Genomic DNA, 17,750 nt, shown 5'->3' with positions numbered 1-17,750 from the left:
TGAAGAAGCTATAGCATGTGTAATACTGAACCAGTAATGCTCTATGCACAACAGAAAGCAGCTTCTATTGCATTCCAAGTACACAACAGGACTTTCTTTTTTACTCAAGCATGTCATTTTTCATAGCTGAAATGTTTGCTGAACTGATTCAAATACTCAGGATGTGTTTTTTGGCAAATACTGTCATAACCTTAGCATTTAAAACACTTGGTAGAGTAAGAATGTTTCCCAAAGTCTGTAACAGACCATCTTTAAGGACAGGCAAGCTTCTGACACTAAGTGCAGTGGTACATACCTACAGTTGTAAGCTCCAACCAATGCATAAAGAAAGCAATTATAGCCTAGGGCAAAACAGTCCAACTATCTTGACAAAGAATGACCTTGCTCCAAGGGCAGCACAGTGCATAAGGATTCTTCAAGGAGTATAAACTCCTAATTATTCATCACCACAAGCTATCATTGTTTCAATAAGCTACTAGTCTTCCAGCATTTCCAGATTGCCACTCACCTAGAATAGATAAGGTTCCTTTTATTAGACCACTGATACTAGTTTCATATAATGGTTTTAGGTTGGAAGGGCCCTCTGGAGGTCATCTGGTCCAACCCACCTGCTCAGTCAGGGCCACCTAGAGCAGGTTGTCCAGGACCATGTCCAGGCAGCTTTTGAAGATCTCCATGGAGCAGGATTCCACAACCTTTCTGGGCAGCCTGTGCCCCTGCTTGGTCACTCTCCCAGTCTTTCAGGTCTTCATACGGCACCTCCCATGTTCCAGCATGTGCCCATTGCCTCTTTTCTGGCACTGGGCACCACTAAGAAGAGCCTGGCTCTGTCCTGTTTCCACCTTCCCTTCAGCAATTTATAGACATGGGTGAGATTCCCCCCCCCAAGCCTCCTTTTCTCCAGTCTGAACTGTCCCAGCTCTCAGCCTTTCCTCACGGGAGGTGCTCTAGCCACTTACTCACCTTTATGGCCCTTTGCTGGAGTCTTTCCAGTACATCTTAGTCTCTCTCTTACTGTGTGTGGGGCCCAGAACTGGACACAGTACTCCAGGCATAGCCTTATCAGTGCTGAGTAGACGGGAAGGATCACCTCTAGTGAGTCAGCTGCTCCCCCAAGTTTTGTGTTGTCCACGCATTTACTGAGGTGTACTCTACCTCCATCATCCAGGTCATTAATGAAGATGCTAAACAGGACTGGACCCAGTATTGACCACTGGGGTATTCCACGCGTTACTGGCCTCCAACTAGACTTTATAGAGATTATGTTGTTGCTTCCACCAGAACCTTTCTATAAAGGGACACCAGGGTGGAACACAATGGCCTTCATTTGCCTTAATGTCTGTTATCACTTCCTTAGCAGTTTGTTACTCCTACATATGAAATCTGAAACTACACCTACCTTTCCAGTACTATACAGCACAGAAGCTTTGTATTTAGCTTATAGCTTGCTACCTTTTGTGTTATCTTTTGGCTTCAGTTTCATTTTCCCAGTCTGAATCTAATGCCTTTAGTTCGAGTAGTCCCTTCTCTCCCCAAAATAAAATTCTATTTGGTACTTCTGATATGGTACCAAACTATGGAGGGGCAGAAATGGCAAAAACAAAAACAAACAAACAAACAAAAAAATCGTAGTCCACTCATTAGTCGCAAGCTTAATACTAAAGCTAAGTATGACCGTTCAATTCAAGAACAAAAGTTAGACATGAAAGGAATTATCAGATTCAAAAAAAAGTAACAAATTAGAGTGTAAGTTTCCTACACAGTATTTTATACAGGCCCGATATAAAAAATGTAACCTTCAAACACCAAGAATTAAACCATGTATTTCTTTGCCTATAGATAAGCCCCTTCACCCTCCCCCCCCTCCCCCCCTTAAACCTTTTTCACTGAGTACTTCATTACCTTTGTTTTGGTTCAAATACTTGTATGTGAAGACTACCATAGTATGGTTACTTAAGACCAGATGACTTACAAGATGGTGTGACAGAGTTAAGAAGCAGCTGGTTTTCTCTGGCCTTGTTCCGTTAACCTACAATTCTTTCCTTGAGGAAAAACAAAAAATGCTGATTTTTCTACCGCTTCCAGATGTTAAACAGGAACGCCTTTGACCAGAATACCTGAAGCTCCAAAAGCTTCAGCTAATCCACACATCTGCATTAAGATGAGTCATCCTAAACGTATCTGACTGGGTGAGCAAAGGCATCACGGTACACTTTCAGAGTGCTGCATAGGATGCCCAGGCAAATCTGGGGGTGCTCTTCATTGGGATGAAGTTATCACAGACATGACGTACCAAAGAGGAAGCCACTAAAACAACAAAACAGTCCACAGGCCAAGGATTTCTGAGCCTGGTAGAAGATTTAATCCTGAGCTAAGCAAATCTGTTCACAGAACAGAAGGGTGCCCACAACACCAAGTCAGAATAGAAACAGCAACTACTGTCCAAGGAGAAACAAATTATCTCAGTTGATATCTAAGACATGCTACTCATTAAAACATACTCAAAATCAGAATAGAATTGCTGTTTTATTTTCAAGAACCAACAAAGGAAAAGTCTTAAACTTTCTAATGAGCAAGCACATACCACAGAATCACTGCATGGTTTGGGTTGGAGGGGACCTAGGGATGACCTGATTCCAACCTCACCCCCAACCGCCCCCCCCAGGCAGGAACACCTCCCACCAGACGAGGTTGCTCAAAGCATCCACAGCTTCTATGGGCAAGCTGTTCTGCTGCCTCACCACCCCGAGTACAGAATTTCTTCCTAATATCTAATCTAAACCTACCCTCTTAATTTAAATTAATTCCCCCTTGTTCTATCACTGCACTCCCTGAAACAGAGTCCCTCCCCATCTTTCCTGTAGCCCCCCTTTAGGTACTGGAAGGCTGCTATAAGGTCTCCCCGCAGCTTTCTCTTCTCCAGGCTGAACAACTCCAACTCCCTCAGCTTGACCTCATCGTGGCCTACAGCTTCCTCACAAGGGGGAGTGGAGGGGCAGGCATCAGTCTGTTCTCTTTAGTGACCAGCGAGTTGGACTCAATGATCCTTATGAGTCCCTTCCAACTTGGGATATTCTATGATTATCTTAATAGGAGAGTTTCTTCAGCCCCTTGATCATCCTTGTGGCCCTCCTCTAGACTCACTCTAATAGGTCCATGTCCTTGTGCTGAGGGCCCCAGAGCTGAACGCAGGGCTCCAGATGGGGTCTCACAAGAGCAGAGCAGAGGGGGAGAATCATCTCCCTTGTTCTGCTGGCCACACTTCTGATACAGCCCAGGAGATGGTTGGCTTTCTGGGCTGTAAGTGCACATTTCTGGCTCATGCTGAGCTTCTCACCCATCACATACTGCACACTGCTGCAATACAGTATGTAGGGGTGAGGACTGTCAAAGTGTTTTCAGTTGAGCATCCTCCCATACCAAGCTCTTTGAACATTCCAAAACACTCACAGATGGGAAGAACTGAAGCTCATCCAGATCTTGAATTTAGTTTAACACAAGCTAATGAACGTGAACTTAAATAAACAAAACCATACACAAAAAGCACCTAAAATACACACATTTTTCTTGCTATAGAGAAATCCATCAGCACCCAAATGGAAATTGGTATCACTGACAGCACTCCTTTCATACCAAAGGTGACCTTGGTCCTGAGGCTGTTAGAAGCTGAGAAACAGGCCTTAGATTTGCGGTGATGCTCCAGCTATTTTATTTCTGTACAATTAGTAATAAAACATTACACACAGCCTCTAGGGATATTATTTTTATACATCCTTTTAACAAAGGAGTAACTTTTTGACCAGTCCAGTGACGACTTCATAAAAGGATGGGTGTACTTTTCATCCATGAGACCCCTACCCTTGTGCAAATGAGTTCTTACAAGGAAGGCTCAAGCAGTTAAATAGTTCAATTTTTATGGAAACTTACCAATGGAACGTATCCATGAGATTACACAACACCCTTCTTAAACATTGAAGGAACTCTTTCAAAATATTGAAGAATCATGGCTTCTATTAGGACTTGAAATTAGTAACTTAGACACTTAATTCTCAAATTTGTTGAGATTAAAAGGAATTCAATCCAGAATGATAAGCAATATTAAGACAGATATGTAAACTGTTTTTTAGAACCACACTCAATCTCAATCTCAGGGTAAAAATCAGGAAGCTTCACATAGTTTATAATTTATATTTTGGATTAATGAAGACTATCCAGTTACTGAAGAAACGTGATACATCAGTTTTTCCAGGAATCACTAAATGCCAGAGGTTCACAAGGATTGCATGTATGGTTAACTAACCCATCCACTACAAAATGCTTGTTTCTCTGACCTAAATTGATTAACCATTCAGACAAGGGGACACAATTTCTACAAATGGGCCCAAAGGAAACAATTTATCCTTTCAGCAATATCAGCCTGCTTAGTTTATAAGCATAATACATCATATTGAGCAATAGACAGTAGGATACAAAAGTTTGAGTAGTCATACTTTTAACCACTTATTTTTTTTAATAACTTCACAGCTAATATATTCCGCTTTTCAGTTTCTTCCACCTAACTAGCGTTACTGCTTGCAGTCCCCTACTACATTCCCTTTCCCCCTCATCCCTAATCAGACCAATATTTTAAGCTACTGTTTTGTATTCTTTCCTAAATAGCATAGTATATAACACACTTAAATTGGGTTGCTCTAATTTAGAGCTCATAAATATTAAAGGAAAAGAGTTCACAGCATATTGTCCTTCTCTGCTCATCTTATTCTGAGGAAAATATTTCTGGCTTAGACAGGAATAAGTAAGGAGTTACTCTAGAATTATTTTTTCCAATTTCAATGAAACTAGCAGGTGCAGAACTGAAGCAGCATAGAGCCACATAGAATTCTGAACTGAAGCATGCATAAAGAATAGCAGAGTTACAAGAATTATCTGGGCACTAATTTATCAGCAAATTTGAGAGGACATCCCTGTGCTTCTCATTTGCCATGTGTTCAAATCAGACCTAAAATAACCAATAACATAAATCAAGACATGAGGTGTCATGAGTTCTGAGTTGGTTTGTTTCGTTTTAAGTTTACGCATTGTTTCAAAATAGCAGACAAACACTGGGCATCTATAAGTAGCCATGATAAATACTTTATTAGCTTCTTACAGCAGAATTGCATGATGTTTACTTTTGTAGCCGCCTAGTCTCCTCCTAAGGAATAATACTCTTCAAAAGTCTGGTATCAAAGTAAAACAGGAATATTAGTTAAAATGTCAGGTTTTGAGTGTTTCAATTCTCCTTCCTCCCCACAACACACATGCACATTCTTTAAGAAAAAAGCGTACAAAATTAATAAATCAGTGTATGAAATCATTAACACAGGTTGAAAAAAGGACCAATTATCCCTCATTCCAAATAGCCATTAAATGTGATTTGTAGAGCCTGAACTCAGCAACTGAATGGCAGTGCTCTTACTTTGATTCAGATACAATTTCATCAGCGATGACATATTCCTAACATAGCCCAGCAAAATATTTAGATTTCATGGAATGCTGTGGGAATCTGTCTTCCTCGATTAGACACTGATAGAAATTGTCTTTATTAAATATTGAAGGACACCAGTGAATTTATCACCCATCCAATGCCACATCAGCAAAAACAAATATTCCTCTAAATAATTTTTTTCCCCCAACATAGATTAGTCAAGTGGGCTGACAAAGCAACAGCACCAATTGACACCTAATGACACCAATTCTTTAATAAGAAGCTGTCAAAGCAGATTCAGTGTAGTGAATTTTGATTAGATCCAGACTAATCTCCCGTTAAAACCAGATACATCGTTGTGGTGGTTTTCCTCGGGTGGGAGGCCGAGCTCCACCACAACCGCTCTCTCACTCCCCCTCCTTAAAGAGGAACAGGGAGAAAATACAATGAAAGGGGCTCAAGGGTTGCGATAAGGACGAGGAGATAGCACACTAATAATTATCGTGACGGGCAATGGACTGGATGATTGTTATGAATGTAAAAACTGAAGAATCTAAGAAAGCAGTAATTGTGAAGGAATATATTTCATGTTAGTGTGGTGAAGGGACGAGGGGTGGTATGTGTGTAAATTGTCCACCTTGTCGGTATTGTGATGATATGTTTATTTTGGTGTGGGGAATTCTTTTTCCTTTTTGATGTAAGTCAAGTTTGTGAAGATTGTGATGATTGTAAAGTGAGAGAATATTGTCATTATTCTTAAATTTGCTTTTCACAGAGGCGAGGAGTAGATTGTAGTGGGTTTACGTGGCAAGGTTTTGGTAGCAGGGGCCATAGGGGTGGCTTCTGTGAGAAGGATCTAGAAGCTGCCCCATGTTTGGTAAGGGCCCCACTGCTGACCAGAGCTGAGCCAAGAAGTGATGTTGTTTTGCGCCTCTGTGAGAGCATATTTAAGACAGGGAAAAAAAAACGCTGCACCACACAGCAGCTGGGAGAGTGAGAGGAGTGAGGAACAGCCTTGCAGGCGCCAAGGTCAGTGAAGAAGGAGGGGGAGAGGTGCTCCAGGCGCCGGAGCAGAAGTCCCCTGAGGCCTGTGGTGAGGCCCATGGTGAAGCAGGCTGTCCCCCTGCAGCCCATGGAGTACCACGGTGGAGCAGGGTTCCACGCTGCAGCCCGGGGAGGAGACCACTGTGGAGCAAGTGGACGTACACTGATGGAGACTGCGGCCTGTGGAAGATCGCTGCTGGAGCAGATTCCAGGCTGGACCTGCAGCCCGTGGAGAGGAGACCACGCAGGAGCAGGTGACCTGGCAGGAGCTGCTGCCGTGGGGGACCCAGGTTGGAGCAGTTTGCTCCCGAGGGATGGACCCCGTGGTACGGACCCATATCTGGAGCAGTTCTTGAAGAGCTGCTGCCTGTGGGCAGCCCACGCCGGATCAGTTCAGCAAGGACTGCATCCCATGGCAGGGACCCCACAGCACAGGGGACGAGAGTGACCGAGAAGGAGCGGCGGCGAAGAAGTTCTATAGACTGACCATAACCCCATTCCCCTGTTCCCCTGCACCACTCGGGGGGAGGAGGTGGAAGAGGGTGGATGTGGGGGGGGGGGGGGGAAGGTGCTTTTGGTTTCTTTCCTTTGTTTCTCACTTCGTTAGTAATAGGCAATAAATCTTACTGTCTCCCTATGCTGAGTCTGTTTTGCCCATCACAATAATTACTGAGCAATCTCTTTGTCCTTATCTCAACCCTTGAGCCCCTTTCATCGTATTTTCTCCCTGTTCCTCTTTGAGGAGAGGGAGTGAGAGAGTGGTTGTGGTGGAGCTCAGCCACCCACCCGAATAAAACCACCACAATCGTCTACTTGATCAGTCAGATTCACATGCTTAATATTGCAAAAGCCTTCCAAACACAAATGTGAGGCAGGACAAAACATGCAGTACAACTGTATCTGAGACACAAGGGCATAAAAAAAATAAAACACTGAAAATTGACTCTACTGAAACAGCAAAGAGAAGGTCCATTCACAGTTAAAAACAGATTGGACTGTAATTTTGGCTGAGATTACAATGACTAAAGTCTTGTTTAATGGCAAAAGGGTCAGCAGCAAAGAGCATGGTCATTTCAGAAAGCCAAGTTCAGGCTAATGGTTTATCTCAGACCACAGTAAAGAAGGACCAAGTAATCAGTCTCCTGAACTACAGCCAACTGATTACAGTCCAAATATGCTTTTATCATTTAGATCACATTTGTTCCTGGTCTGAGGAAAAAAAAAAAAAAAAACAACACACCATACACCCACAAACGTACTGCTGAAAGAGTCCTTTCCTGTGCCAAGTAAACAATTACTCTGCTTCTAAGGTTCAAGTGCCACACAAAATTTTGACTGCTCAAGCTGGATCTAAAAACCTAAACTGTCAATGCTTACAAATGTTTATCTTGCCAGTTAGGGGAAATAATTATATACGTAGGCTATAAATAACTATTTACATGTCTGCATGAACACAAATATCTGCAGATTAAGCACATCACAGCGAGGAAGAAGAATCTGAAAAGACTTCCCACAAAATACCCAATAGTACTGGAACATTTCACACTTTTATATACAATACAAAAACTGGTTTCAAGTTAGGTAAAAACAAAAGAGGTATAGGTTAAATCAGGCACCAGTAAAAACTGAAATTTCACTATCATGACTCTGGTGATAATTTACAGTGCAGATTTATGATTTATCCAAGTCCTTACAAGCAGCATGACAGGTTACGGTCGTCCAATAAAGCCATCAAGCTTCTTCCTAATCATGCATTCACATATGTAAGGCAGCCTAAACACATCATGGGTAGGCTTGACTTTGCTGGAGGGGTAGTTCAAAACTAGGTTCTCTAAATAGATTACCAGATCTTACAGAGGAGCATTTACAAGTATTTCTAAAGAAATCTTTCTTGTCTTCTGGCAAGGCCTCATGTACTGACTAGATGCCGGAGTAGATGAGCAGAAATTTCACAGCTCAGCATAGTTATCAGCTGCCACAGGTACTCGTTTTGCTGTATCAGAAAAAAAATATATTTTATTTAAACCATTACAATGACAATTATACTTTGATCTTCAAGGGATACAAACTCCCAATCCATCATCACAATTAAATACAAAACCAAGTCTTAAGTATGAGAGAAATCCCAAGATGGGCAATTGCTGACCATGCAACAGGCATACCACCGCAACAACACAGAAGTTAAAGGTTGAACTGCAGCTGATTAAAGCTTGATGAATATGTAAACTGCTAATCACCAGATTATACTCATGCTCATAACTTCTGCTTATACCGAATCTGCTGTAATTGCCTGAAGCTATAATGATCCACCAGTCAGAGTCAACAAGAACATGAAAATTACCGTTATCTGTTCTTGAACTGCCATTTTCACCAGCCAATCTCAGAACATGCTTCAAGGGAAACGTGAAGAAAGCGGCAGAAACAAGGCGATGCCAAACCAATAACGTGAGAAAGCCACTATGGTACAACACAGCAAGAGGAGAAGAACAGAATGAGTCAGCAACTCTATGCAGGTATTTCTCTAGTTTTAGCAAATCTATTTTAATATAAATTATACAGCCGTTTGATAAGCTGACAAAAAGATAAGACGACACAGGAAAATGGAGGCAGGATATTTTACGTAATAAATTTAAACTGCAGTTTGGAATCTTAACAGGGATTGTCAAGTTAACAGCAAAAACGTGCTGTTCCAATTTTATTTCATTCTTTTTGTCAAGTTCTAGAATTAACCTGGAGCAACTTGCTAGTATCAGTTCATAAATTCTGGAAAACTGATAGCCCCAATATTTATAAGTACACATTATTAGGTTATATATATTCACTCTACAAACAGTTCGGAGACAGTCTAGCATTTAAGAAAGATAGCTTTTTAGACTAGCAAAGTATCTGATGAGAATCATCAGATACTTCAAGATGACTTCACTTTTCAGAGAAGGAAACTACTTAAAATGGTCAGCATACACAATAACAGACAAAGAACAGTTTGGGTCAAAAACTCCCCATGACAGCAGTATACAAGTAGGCTGGTACAGAATTTTACAGAAAGAATTACCTTTGGGATCTTGGATTCCTTTAAATCAGATTTACAGGTAATTGAGTAGACTGTAATCACTCCTACCAAGCATCATTCCTTACTTTGGAAAAGCTAACGCCAGGTTTTTAAATTGGGGTCATTTCTCTCTGACTATACCGTAAGTGCATTTGCTCTGGTAGGTCTCACATTTCAGGCAGCAGATCAAGTAAGACTGCAATTTTATGTACCTTTCCAATTTGTTCCTAGTATTGTTTGGGCAAGTTTTAAACATTTGGCTATAGCATTTCAGTACAAATTAGCCAGAATAACGTAAGGTTTCAATTTGCAGCTTTAACCTTGCCAACGCCCCAACCACTTCTGCCTTGTATTTGAACTCTGATTTAAATGCCGATTGCTACGGTATTGTTATAATTAGTAGAACAGCCTTGCAGGAACACTGCCTTTTAGATAGCAGAAGTACAACAAGATGTGGTTAAACATGAAAAATAAAGGCTAAGAACAAGCCTCTATACTACTTTGTACCTCTACATGCTGCTTGAGGTGATTATATTTGCATATGCATTCAGATATGTTGGTTAAAGGAATTTAAATAGAGAGCTCTGTTTATTCTGCCAAAGTGTTTATAGCTTTGGATTTATTAACTGTCACGTCTCCCACCCCCCTCTTATTACTCCCCAGTTTTTTTAGCTTTGAATGATTCTGTTTTGGCACATTCAGTAATGCAACATTTCACTTTTCTAGAAAACTCCACAGTTAGAAAAGTAACACAAAACCCTAGAAGCTTACCTGGTCTCCAGTTTCACTACCAACTCAAAACAGCCACAGTTCACTCAAAGCCAACTGAATCTCAGCCCAGTTCCAAGCAAGCAGGGGCAAATTCAGGAATTTGTATCAAATTCAGACATGGCTTGTTGTTCAGAAACTCTGCTTAGACAGTACTTCAGCAGGAGAACCAAGAGCATGAACTCCCAGTCAAAGACACTGCAAAGACACGAGGACAGAAAGAAACAGAGAGAGAACCGCCATCAAAAGAACTAGGAATTACGCATATGCTTACATGCATCCAGAAAGAATATAGATAGGTTCCCAGTTCTGATACTAAATTAGCAAGCTTCTAACGTTAAAGAGAAGATGAAAGGGAAAATATTAAAGAACCAAAGTGGGAGAAGATTTCTTAATAGGTATTAGACATGGGAATAGATCTAAAGAGCTCTTCCTGCCAAAAAGACAGTCAAGAAAAACTGGGTGAAAAACAGCACCTCTTTTAAACAAATCTTTTGTCACAACTTATGTTCAACATCCAAAGAGAATACACAAGACATTCAAATGCTTCAGTGTATTGAACATAGCTACCTTTCCACGTGAATACAGAGGAGTTGTCTATTCATAAACTGATTCTCTGGGATTTTACCTCCCTTTGAAATAACATCAGTATCATACTTACTGGAACTTTCAAGCTCAGATGCCTCTCCATCAGGAATCCACTTGAAATATCAAAAGGATTCAATATCAAAATGACCTGGTTCCATCTTTCCATTTTTTTCATATTGTCCATCATTGTGTAAAACAAAGATCCCCTTAAACTCACTGAATAAATTAAGAGTTATTTGGAGATCTAAAGACACACAGCCTTTTGAAATAATATGATTATGAAGCCAAGAGAAATTAACAGCATGACATCCTCCCTGAAAAGATCCTGTAACATGTACTTTGTCTAACTTTCTTCCCTCACTGGTAAGATGACATGAAAGGCACATAACCCAAATGAAACTTTGTGTTCAAGAAATGTTACTTAATATATTCTCACATAGAGCAGTGACAAAGGATTTCTGATCGAGAACTCAAATTTGTCTAGACAAGAAGGTTCTATAAAAATTATTTTGGAAAAGAAAGGTACCACAAATTTCCTACACTTCTGAGTACGAAAGCCAGGGACAAAAATGTCTACCATTCTTAGATAAAATAAGTGAGGGTGTGAAACTACTGCTTTGAAAGTTTTCACACATTGATAAAGCTCGGGCTGTCTTTCCACAGCTCATAAAAATTATTTGAAAACTAGGTGCTTGTTCCATTATTCCCTGCAGTTCTCCAAAATAATATTTTAGGTGTCAAAGTAGGAATGGTATGACTGAACATTCTCTATTCTTACTTTCCTCAACTAGGTATTAATTACATTAATTCACTTGCAGTTCATAGAATAAATTTGCTTTTTTATTTGCTATTATTACATGAATAGAGGCTCATTTCTCTTGGAAAAGCTTATCCAACTGTGCTTTTTTTCTTGTTAAACTGAATATAAATCCAGTTTCAGCTACTTAAGTAGCTGGTATTTCTATAATTAGAAGAAAACTTGAATGAATACCTGTAATTCTATATTCAGAGTAGAAGTTTCACTGAGAGCTCTGAAATTCAGAAAACTTGCAACTAGCTGGAACTCTTTGCACCATTTTTTAAAATTATTTTATTATTATTATTATTTTTGAAGGCCTTCAGCAATTACAGACACAGCAGAATGTACTGCTACTCCTCACTGCTAGGAGTAGCATACTTCCTCATTCACAGCCATCCTTTCCTCTGGAACTGACTGTGTATGCCTAGGGAAGACAACAAAGGAGAAACTGCATAGCATAGATGGACTTGCTAACATACCAGCCACTTAAGTTTCAGTATCAAGAACCCACAAGAGAAGGACGCTGAGGGCCACAGCAACATAACCTGATTGACTTCAGCCGTGTCATCCCACGCAGGGTGTTCAGTAACACTCTCACATGAGTAACTAAGGCATTAAATATTTGCAAAATGCTATATTTTCCCATCACTGATCCCCAAGTGTGATTTAATGAAGGGAATGTTTCCAAATGCATGTAGTTATTCCAGTCATGCCATTGAGCCTGCTTCTCAAATAAAACAGAAAGGAGGGTACAACTATCAGAACTGTGACAGCGCATTTTCATAGCAAATAAAGATCTAACCTTTGGAAGAAATACCTCTTCTGCTGAGATGCATACAAAAAGGCACTGCCAAAACAAATGTATTTGGTCTCCACACTAAATATACGTATCAGTACTAATGCAGAAAAAGATGAAGTCTCTTAATTTGCCTGTTTTCCAAATTAAGTCATTTGCAAGCACATTTAAGGTACACGAACATGGTACAATGAAGACAGACTCTGGAGTTCTCAGGGTATGCTGAATGGAAAAAAAAAAAAAGTTAAATAAATTTTCAAAGTCCCTAAAAGTCAGCATCAATAAAAGCAGATATAAACTTAATTTCTGCAGAATACAGCAGCTGACTTCACTGTATCTCCACAAAATTCTAAATAACAATTAACAGACTATATTCAAAGGTATTTCAGCACTTAACACTTCTGCTAAAACAGTGTTGTGTTTCAAGCCTAACCCTCCAATTTGATTTTACAGAAACTAACAAGTAAATTATAACTCATACATGGAGCTCACACGTGAGCTCTCAATTTAAAGCAACCTCTGGATTTCAGAGCCATCTAGACATAAAGTGCAAACAGTATTGATTTTTTTTGTTTTTAATCTGAAAAACAGTCAAGTTACTATGAAGCATCCAGCCTGGACGTAACATTCCACACGCTGCAAGTAAGCGTTAGAAGAAAGCTCCCTGACCAAGGTAAACCAATGCAAAAACATTCAGTCTAATCTTCTAAATCAAGCTTTAAACAATAATATTCCAGCTGAGACTGTGTCTAGCAAATTGCATTTAAATGGCCCACAAAAATCCATTTAGTCTTTCACTTGCCAGAACAGCAACGGGGGGTAGCAAAAACTCATGTGTTCTCAAGTTTCTAACTGTAATTGATTGATGGGGTAAAGAATTGCAGACAATGTCTGAAACTGGAAAATAAGTGAAATGTAGTGTATATTCAAAGCTAAAGAAAATTGCATCCTCAGAAAAGGAGAAAGGGCAGAAGCATCAGCATACATGCACATCCACAGTCTACTATGCTTTCTTCCAAGCCAAGCTGTAGCCAAACTTCCCCTATAGCATATTCAGTTATTTATAGAGAGACCAGACATCTGCTTTTTGCCTTCCCCCCTCCAGTGAAATAAAGAAAGTAAAAGCCACAATGAGAGCAACTTAACTGCAGACTGAATGCCAGCTCCGCCTCATTGCTGCATCCTTCTCATATGCATCACTGGTATCTCAAGTTTGGATTTACGAAGTTGAGTGGTCTGCCAGCTACTATCCACATTCATCCAGGTAACAGAAACAGAGTACTTGTTGCCATCTCCGATGCATCACTGAGCGAAACTGGTTTGGCTAATAGTGCTGCTAAGTGCTGGCAGCTCTTCACTGGTAGAAGCTGTGCAGCTCACCCAGACACATTTGATAGCCTGACATGCATCTTGCCTCTGTGAAGCGTAGTATCACCCCCCACATATACAGATGTTCACAATCTACAGGGTGAAGGAGGGCACTGTATTTTAGCCATAACTGCATCTCTTATTCCCATCAAAAGACTTGACTGCTGCCACTTCAACAGCATACCTAGGACTGGAACACTACATAAGACATTTCAAGCCACCAGTTACTCATTTCTTGAGCTCATCCTGTATAGAAACATCACAGCACTGAAAATTCACAAATAGAATGGGTACAGTAGACAACAGTAAAAGTGTAGTTCATCTGATTGCTCAGACAGCAAGATAACACCTGCTAGGAACCAGATAGTTCCTGAGGTGTTTTGCTCTTTCAAGGAAGGACCCTGCCCTTTGGCAGTCCTTGGGAATCTATACCTGCCTGAGAAGTATTTTACATGACTGCTTCTCTAACGTTGAGTGCCACAGACCTGATGTGGATCAGCCTCACAGATTTCCTTCCTAGTTGTTTCAAGGCTTTTCATTGATTCAGCTTCAACAAATGTTGTGTCAACTGTCTTGAAGAAACAGAAGAGAAGACATGCTGTGCAGAATTGAAAAGAATTAGGTCTGTTTGCAAAGCTGGAAAGGAAGAGACAGAGGCCTTCAGCCTCACACACAAATTCTGTGCTCTCCACAGAGCTGGGCACCCAGAAATTCAGCCGCCACTAGAAATTGAAGGGTTGCAAGGAACCTGTCTGCAACTTGTTAAAAGAGTATTTCACGTGCCAGTGAAGGTGAAGAAAAGTTCACCAGAGTCCTTCCTACTCCAGACCTAGGACACACACATCTCACCACAAAGGCATGAATCATTTGTTAGACAGCATACAGCACTATGAATTCACACTACAGAGTTAAAGCAATGGGCAGAATTAATAATTTTTTTTTTTTGTCCCTGCAATAAAGCTGCATGAACTTCAGTCTCACGTTGAAGAGCAAGACATGCATATTAATCTCTGGGGTGGGCAGGTACTACTGTATCATGACAAGCAACTATTAGAGCATGAAGCACTATAAAGCTAAATTTGACTAATGGTTACAAAAAGTTATGTAAACACCCCAATGAAAAGACGTAACTGCCGCTGCTTGTACAGTGTCTAACAATCCAGCTCCTGTTCTGAGCTGGTCCCTAGACAGTGCTCTGTAACTGAATTGCATGAAAGCATTCAGTCCTGTAAGCTCAGAACTCTGCTCATCTTGCAGAAGGTGAGTCTCTCCTTTCACTTCAATTTTCCTACAGGGTAAGTCTACTGCACATGGGGAAAAGATGCAGCATTATTTAAAAACAACAAATGGAACAAATATCCACAGATGCACTGGCTGATAAGCATGCCTTTCAGTAACGGCACTGGTTTATACAAACCCTGTTCTCCCACCACCACCACCACTTCCACTTCTCTGCTCCCAGTTGCCATCACAGAACTCTCACACTCCCTGGTTAAGTCATTTCACCTATCTGACATATTAAACAGCAATCCACATTAAGGCAACTTATATTAAACTGATCCACATTAACTCCTCAGCAGAAAATCTTGGTAGCATAGCAGTAGTAGCACAGGAAATGGACTACCACTGCTGCTATCAAAATAAACGTCATATACTCTCCCTCCTATTTACACCCTTCTAGGGCACAGAAAAATTAGGCTCATATCTGAAATTGCCTCCAAGCATGAAAACACCCCACCTTTACTGCTCTGAACTCTTTCTGAATTTGCATGAGAACTCAGAACACACCTTTACTACAGCATCTACTGGCCTGCATTTAAATTTAAGCCTCCTTCACTAATGAATTAATCAGCTGCAAACCAGTGGTAAGAATTTCACAGCAAACATTGGTATTCACTGGCTCTGCAATGGGCTAGATAAAGAACATAAATCTCAGAGGTTAATAAAAGATTATTTTGCATTACCTGATTTGAAAATACAGCGGGAAAGCACGTTTTACTGATTGAAGTAAAACAGAAATTTAAAGCAATTATTAAGGACTGATGTCAAAGTTTCCACTACTCCTTTACACTTTTTTTCTCTGGCTGTCATACAGAAAAGCTAAAATGCTTTTATATATTTCCTACATTTACTTGGCATCTTGGCAATTCACCTCCTTCATGTACCTCCAAACTTGTGGATCTAAGGCTTAGAGAAACATGAACTCTACTACTCAACTCATCTTTATTAGCCATATTAATTTATTGCTAAATTTATTGTTCAGACTGAAAAGCAGAGATTCTAGAACATAATCTCTCATGATTCACAGGTGCCAGATCTTCCTTCCTGATACAGGATTGTGCATGCCTAACAATAAATTCTTCTGATTTATACAGTCATTTATTACTTACACAAACTGCTTTCACTGTACAGGTTCTACAGTCAGAGCCAAACTTGCCAAACTAGAACTATTCAAAGCCTAAGGTTTCCTCTAACCATAAGAAATAAAGCCAGACTGAGAGCAATCAGAGTTTGTAACTTAATTTGTAATTGCAGAACCATAAGAAATTATATATTTGATAATTAATATTTGATAATTACCAAGTACAACTGATATATTATGACTGAATTGAGTAGAAATAGTAGCTATGGTGTATAAATGCATCATTTACCAAAAAAAAAAAACAAAAAACAAAAAAACTTTCAGCGTACATCATTGAACTGCATATTGATTTACTCATTTCCTCTCAGCCTTTGAAGACACTCTTGTAAAAACTAGAGCCAATATGCTTCCATTTAACAGAGCACACCTTCTCATATGTAATGAGGCAGAAGGATCAGCATTTCTCTGTTCATAGGTCAGTTAGTGCAATGTTACATTAATACTGACACACAAAACATCTCCTTCCCCTAGACATTAAAAACCTAAACCCAGGTAATCACATACTCTTGTAACTGCAGGTGAGATGCATTAATCTAATTACATCCTAATTACATCCTTAGCTCTTCATGTCCATAATTAACCTTTTGAAAACTCAGTACAAAAAAAACTCGCATTTTCATGATGTTCATAGTACGAAAGTAAGAGGCTGAGTTTTAACCTAGAACACATGCCAAAACAAGCTTTCTATCAAGTACACTCTTCAGAAGTAAATTCAAAATCAGATCACATCAAATCTGAAGTGTAAAAGCCTTTGCTGAAAATGTAACATGAAACATTAGTCAAAACCCTCTACACTTCTGTTCTGCAGAAGTATCTTAAATCCTTTCTCACAAGCTTAAACCAGGAAACACAGCAGGTAGGAGCAGAAACAAACTTTTTTCATTTCTAGTATGCTGATAGCACTGTACACAGAAAGAACAAGGAGGAAGAGGAGGGATTCCTTTTCTGAAAATAGCCGGGATTACGCTGGGGGGCCTGACCTGGATAACGAGTACCAGATGCCTACCTTCACTGGTAGCTGCATTCTTCTGGGCTTTGGTGGGCGTGTGATCTGTACTTGAACTCACGTCGGATGAGATGCTTGAGCTGCCTTTGCCTGCAAAGGAAGAAAGGGGTGGAGAGGGTGAGAGAGATGAAGAACAAACATGAGTATCAACAGTGAAGAAGACAGATCTTCCAGATCAGAACCTGGAACAGTTCCAGGAAGCTTTAAAAGAAGTTTAAAGGAGCTTATTTTCATTTTGTACATGAGGGTGGAAGCTAACTGCCCTGCAGCTTATAGCATGTGTATCTTTATGTATACTAAGGCTGCAAACAGCCTCCTGGGGCAGAGGGGCTCATTACATATTTGTAAAGCTTCATTTTAAGTAAAAAGTTTCTGATCAACATTAAGAGAAATTTCATAACCAGTTTCCTCATTCATTCAAATACTTCTGAAATAGATCAGGA

At 40.1% G+C, this 17,750-nt stretch overlaps 1 protein-coding gene across 1 annotated transcript in view; it reads right to left on the bottom strand.

The window, feature by feature from the left end:
* FBXL7 (F-box and leucine rich repeat protein 7) overlaps positions 1-17,750 on the bottom strand; it is a 187,937-nt gene that overhangs the window by 123,866 nt on the left and 46,321 nt on the right. The window contains exon 2 of the mRNA XM_035318059.1: positions 17,308-17,397. Coding sequence (XP_035173950.1) covers positions 17,308-17,397 — 90 coding nt within the window. The remainder of the gene's footprint in view (positions 1-17,307; positions 17,398-17,750) is intronic.

This window comes from Oxyura jamaicensis, chromosome 2 (genome assembly GCF_011077185.1).
Source record: "Oxyura jamaicensis isolate SHBP4307 breed ruddy duck chromosome 2, BPBGC_Ojam_1.0, whole genome shotgun sequence".
NCBI classification, from domain to species: domain Eukaryota; kingdom Metazoa; phylum Chordata; class Aves; order Anseriformes; family Anatidae; genus Oxyura; species Oxyura jamaicensis.
Note: the sequence above shows the minus strand (reverse complement) of the source record. Positions and strands in the feature narration are given on the sequence as shown.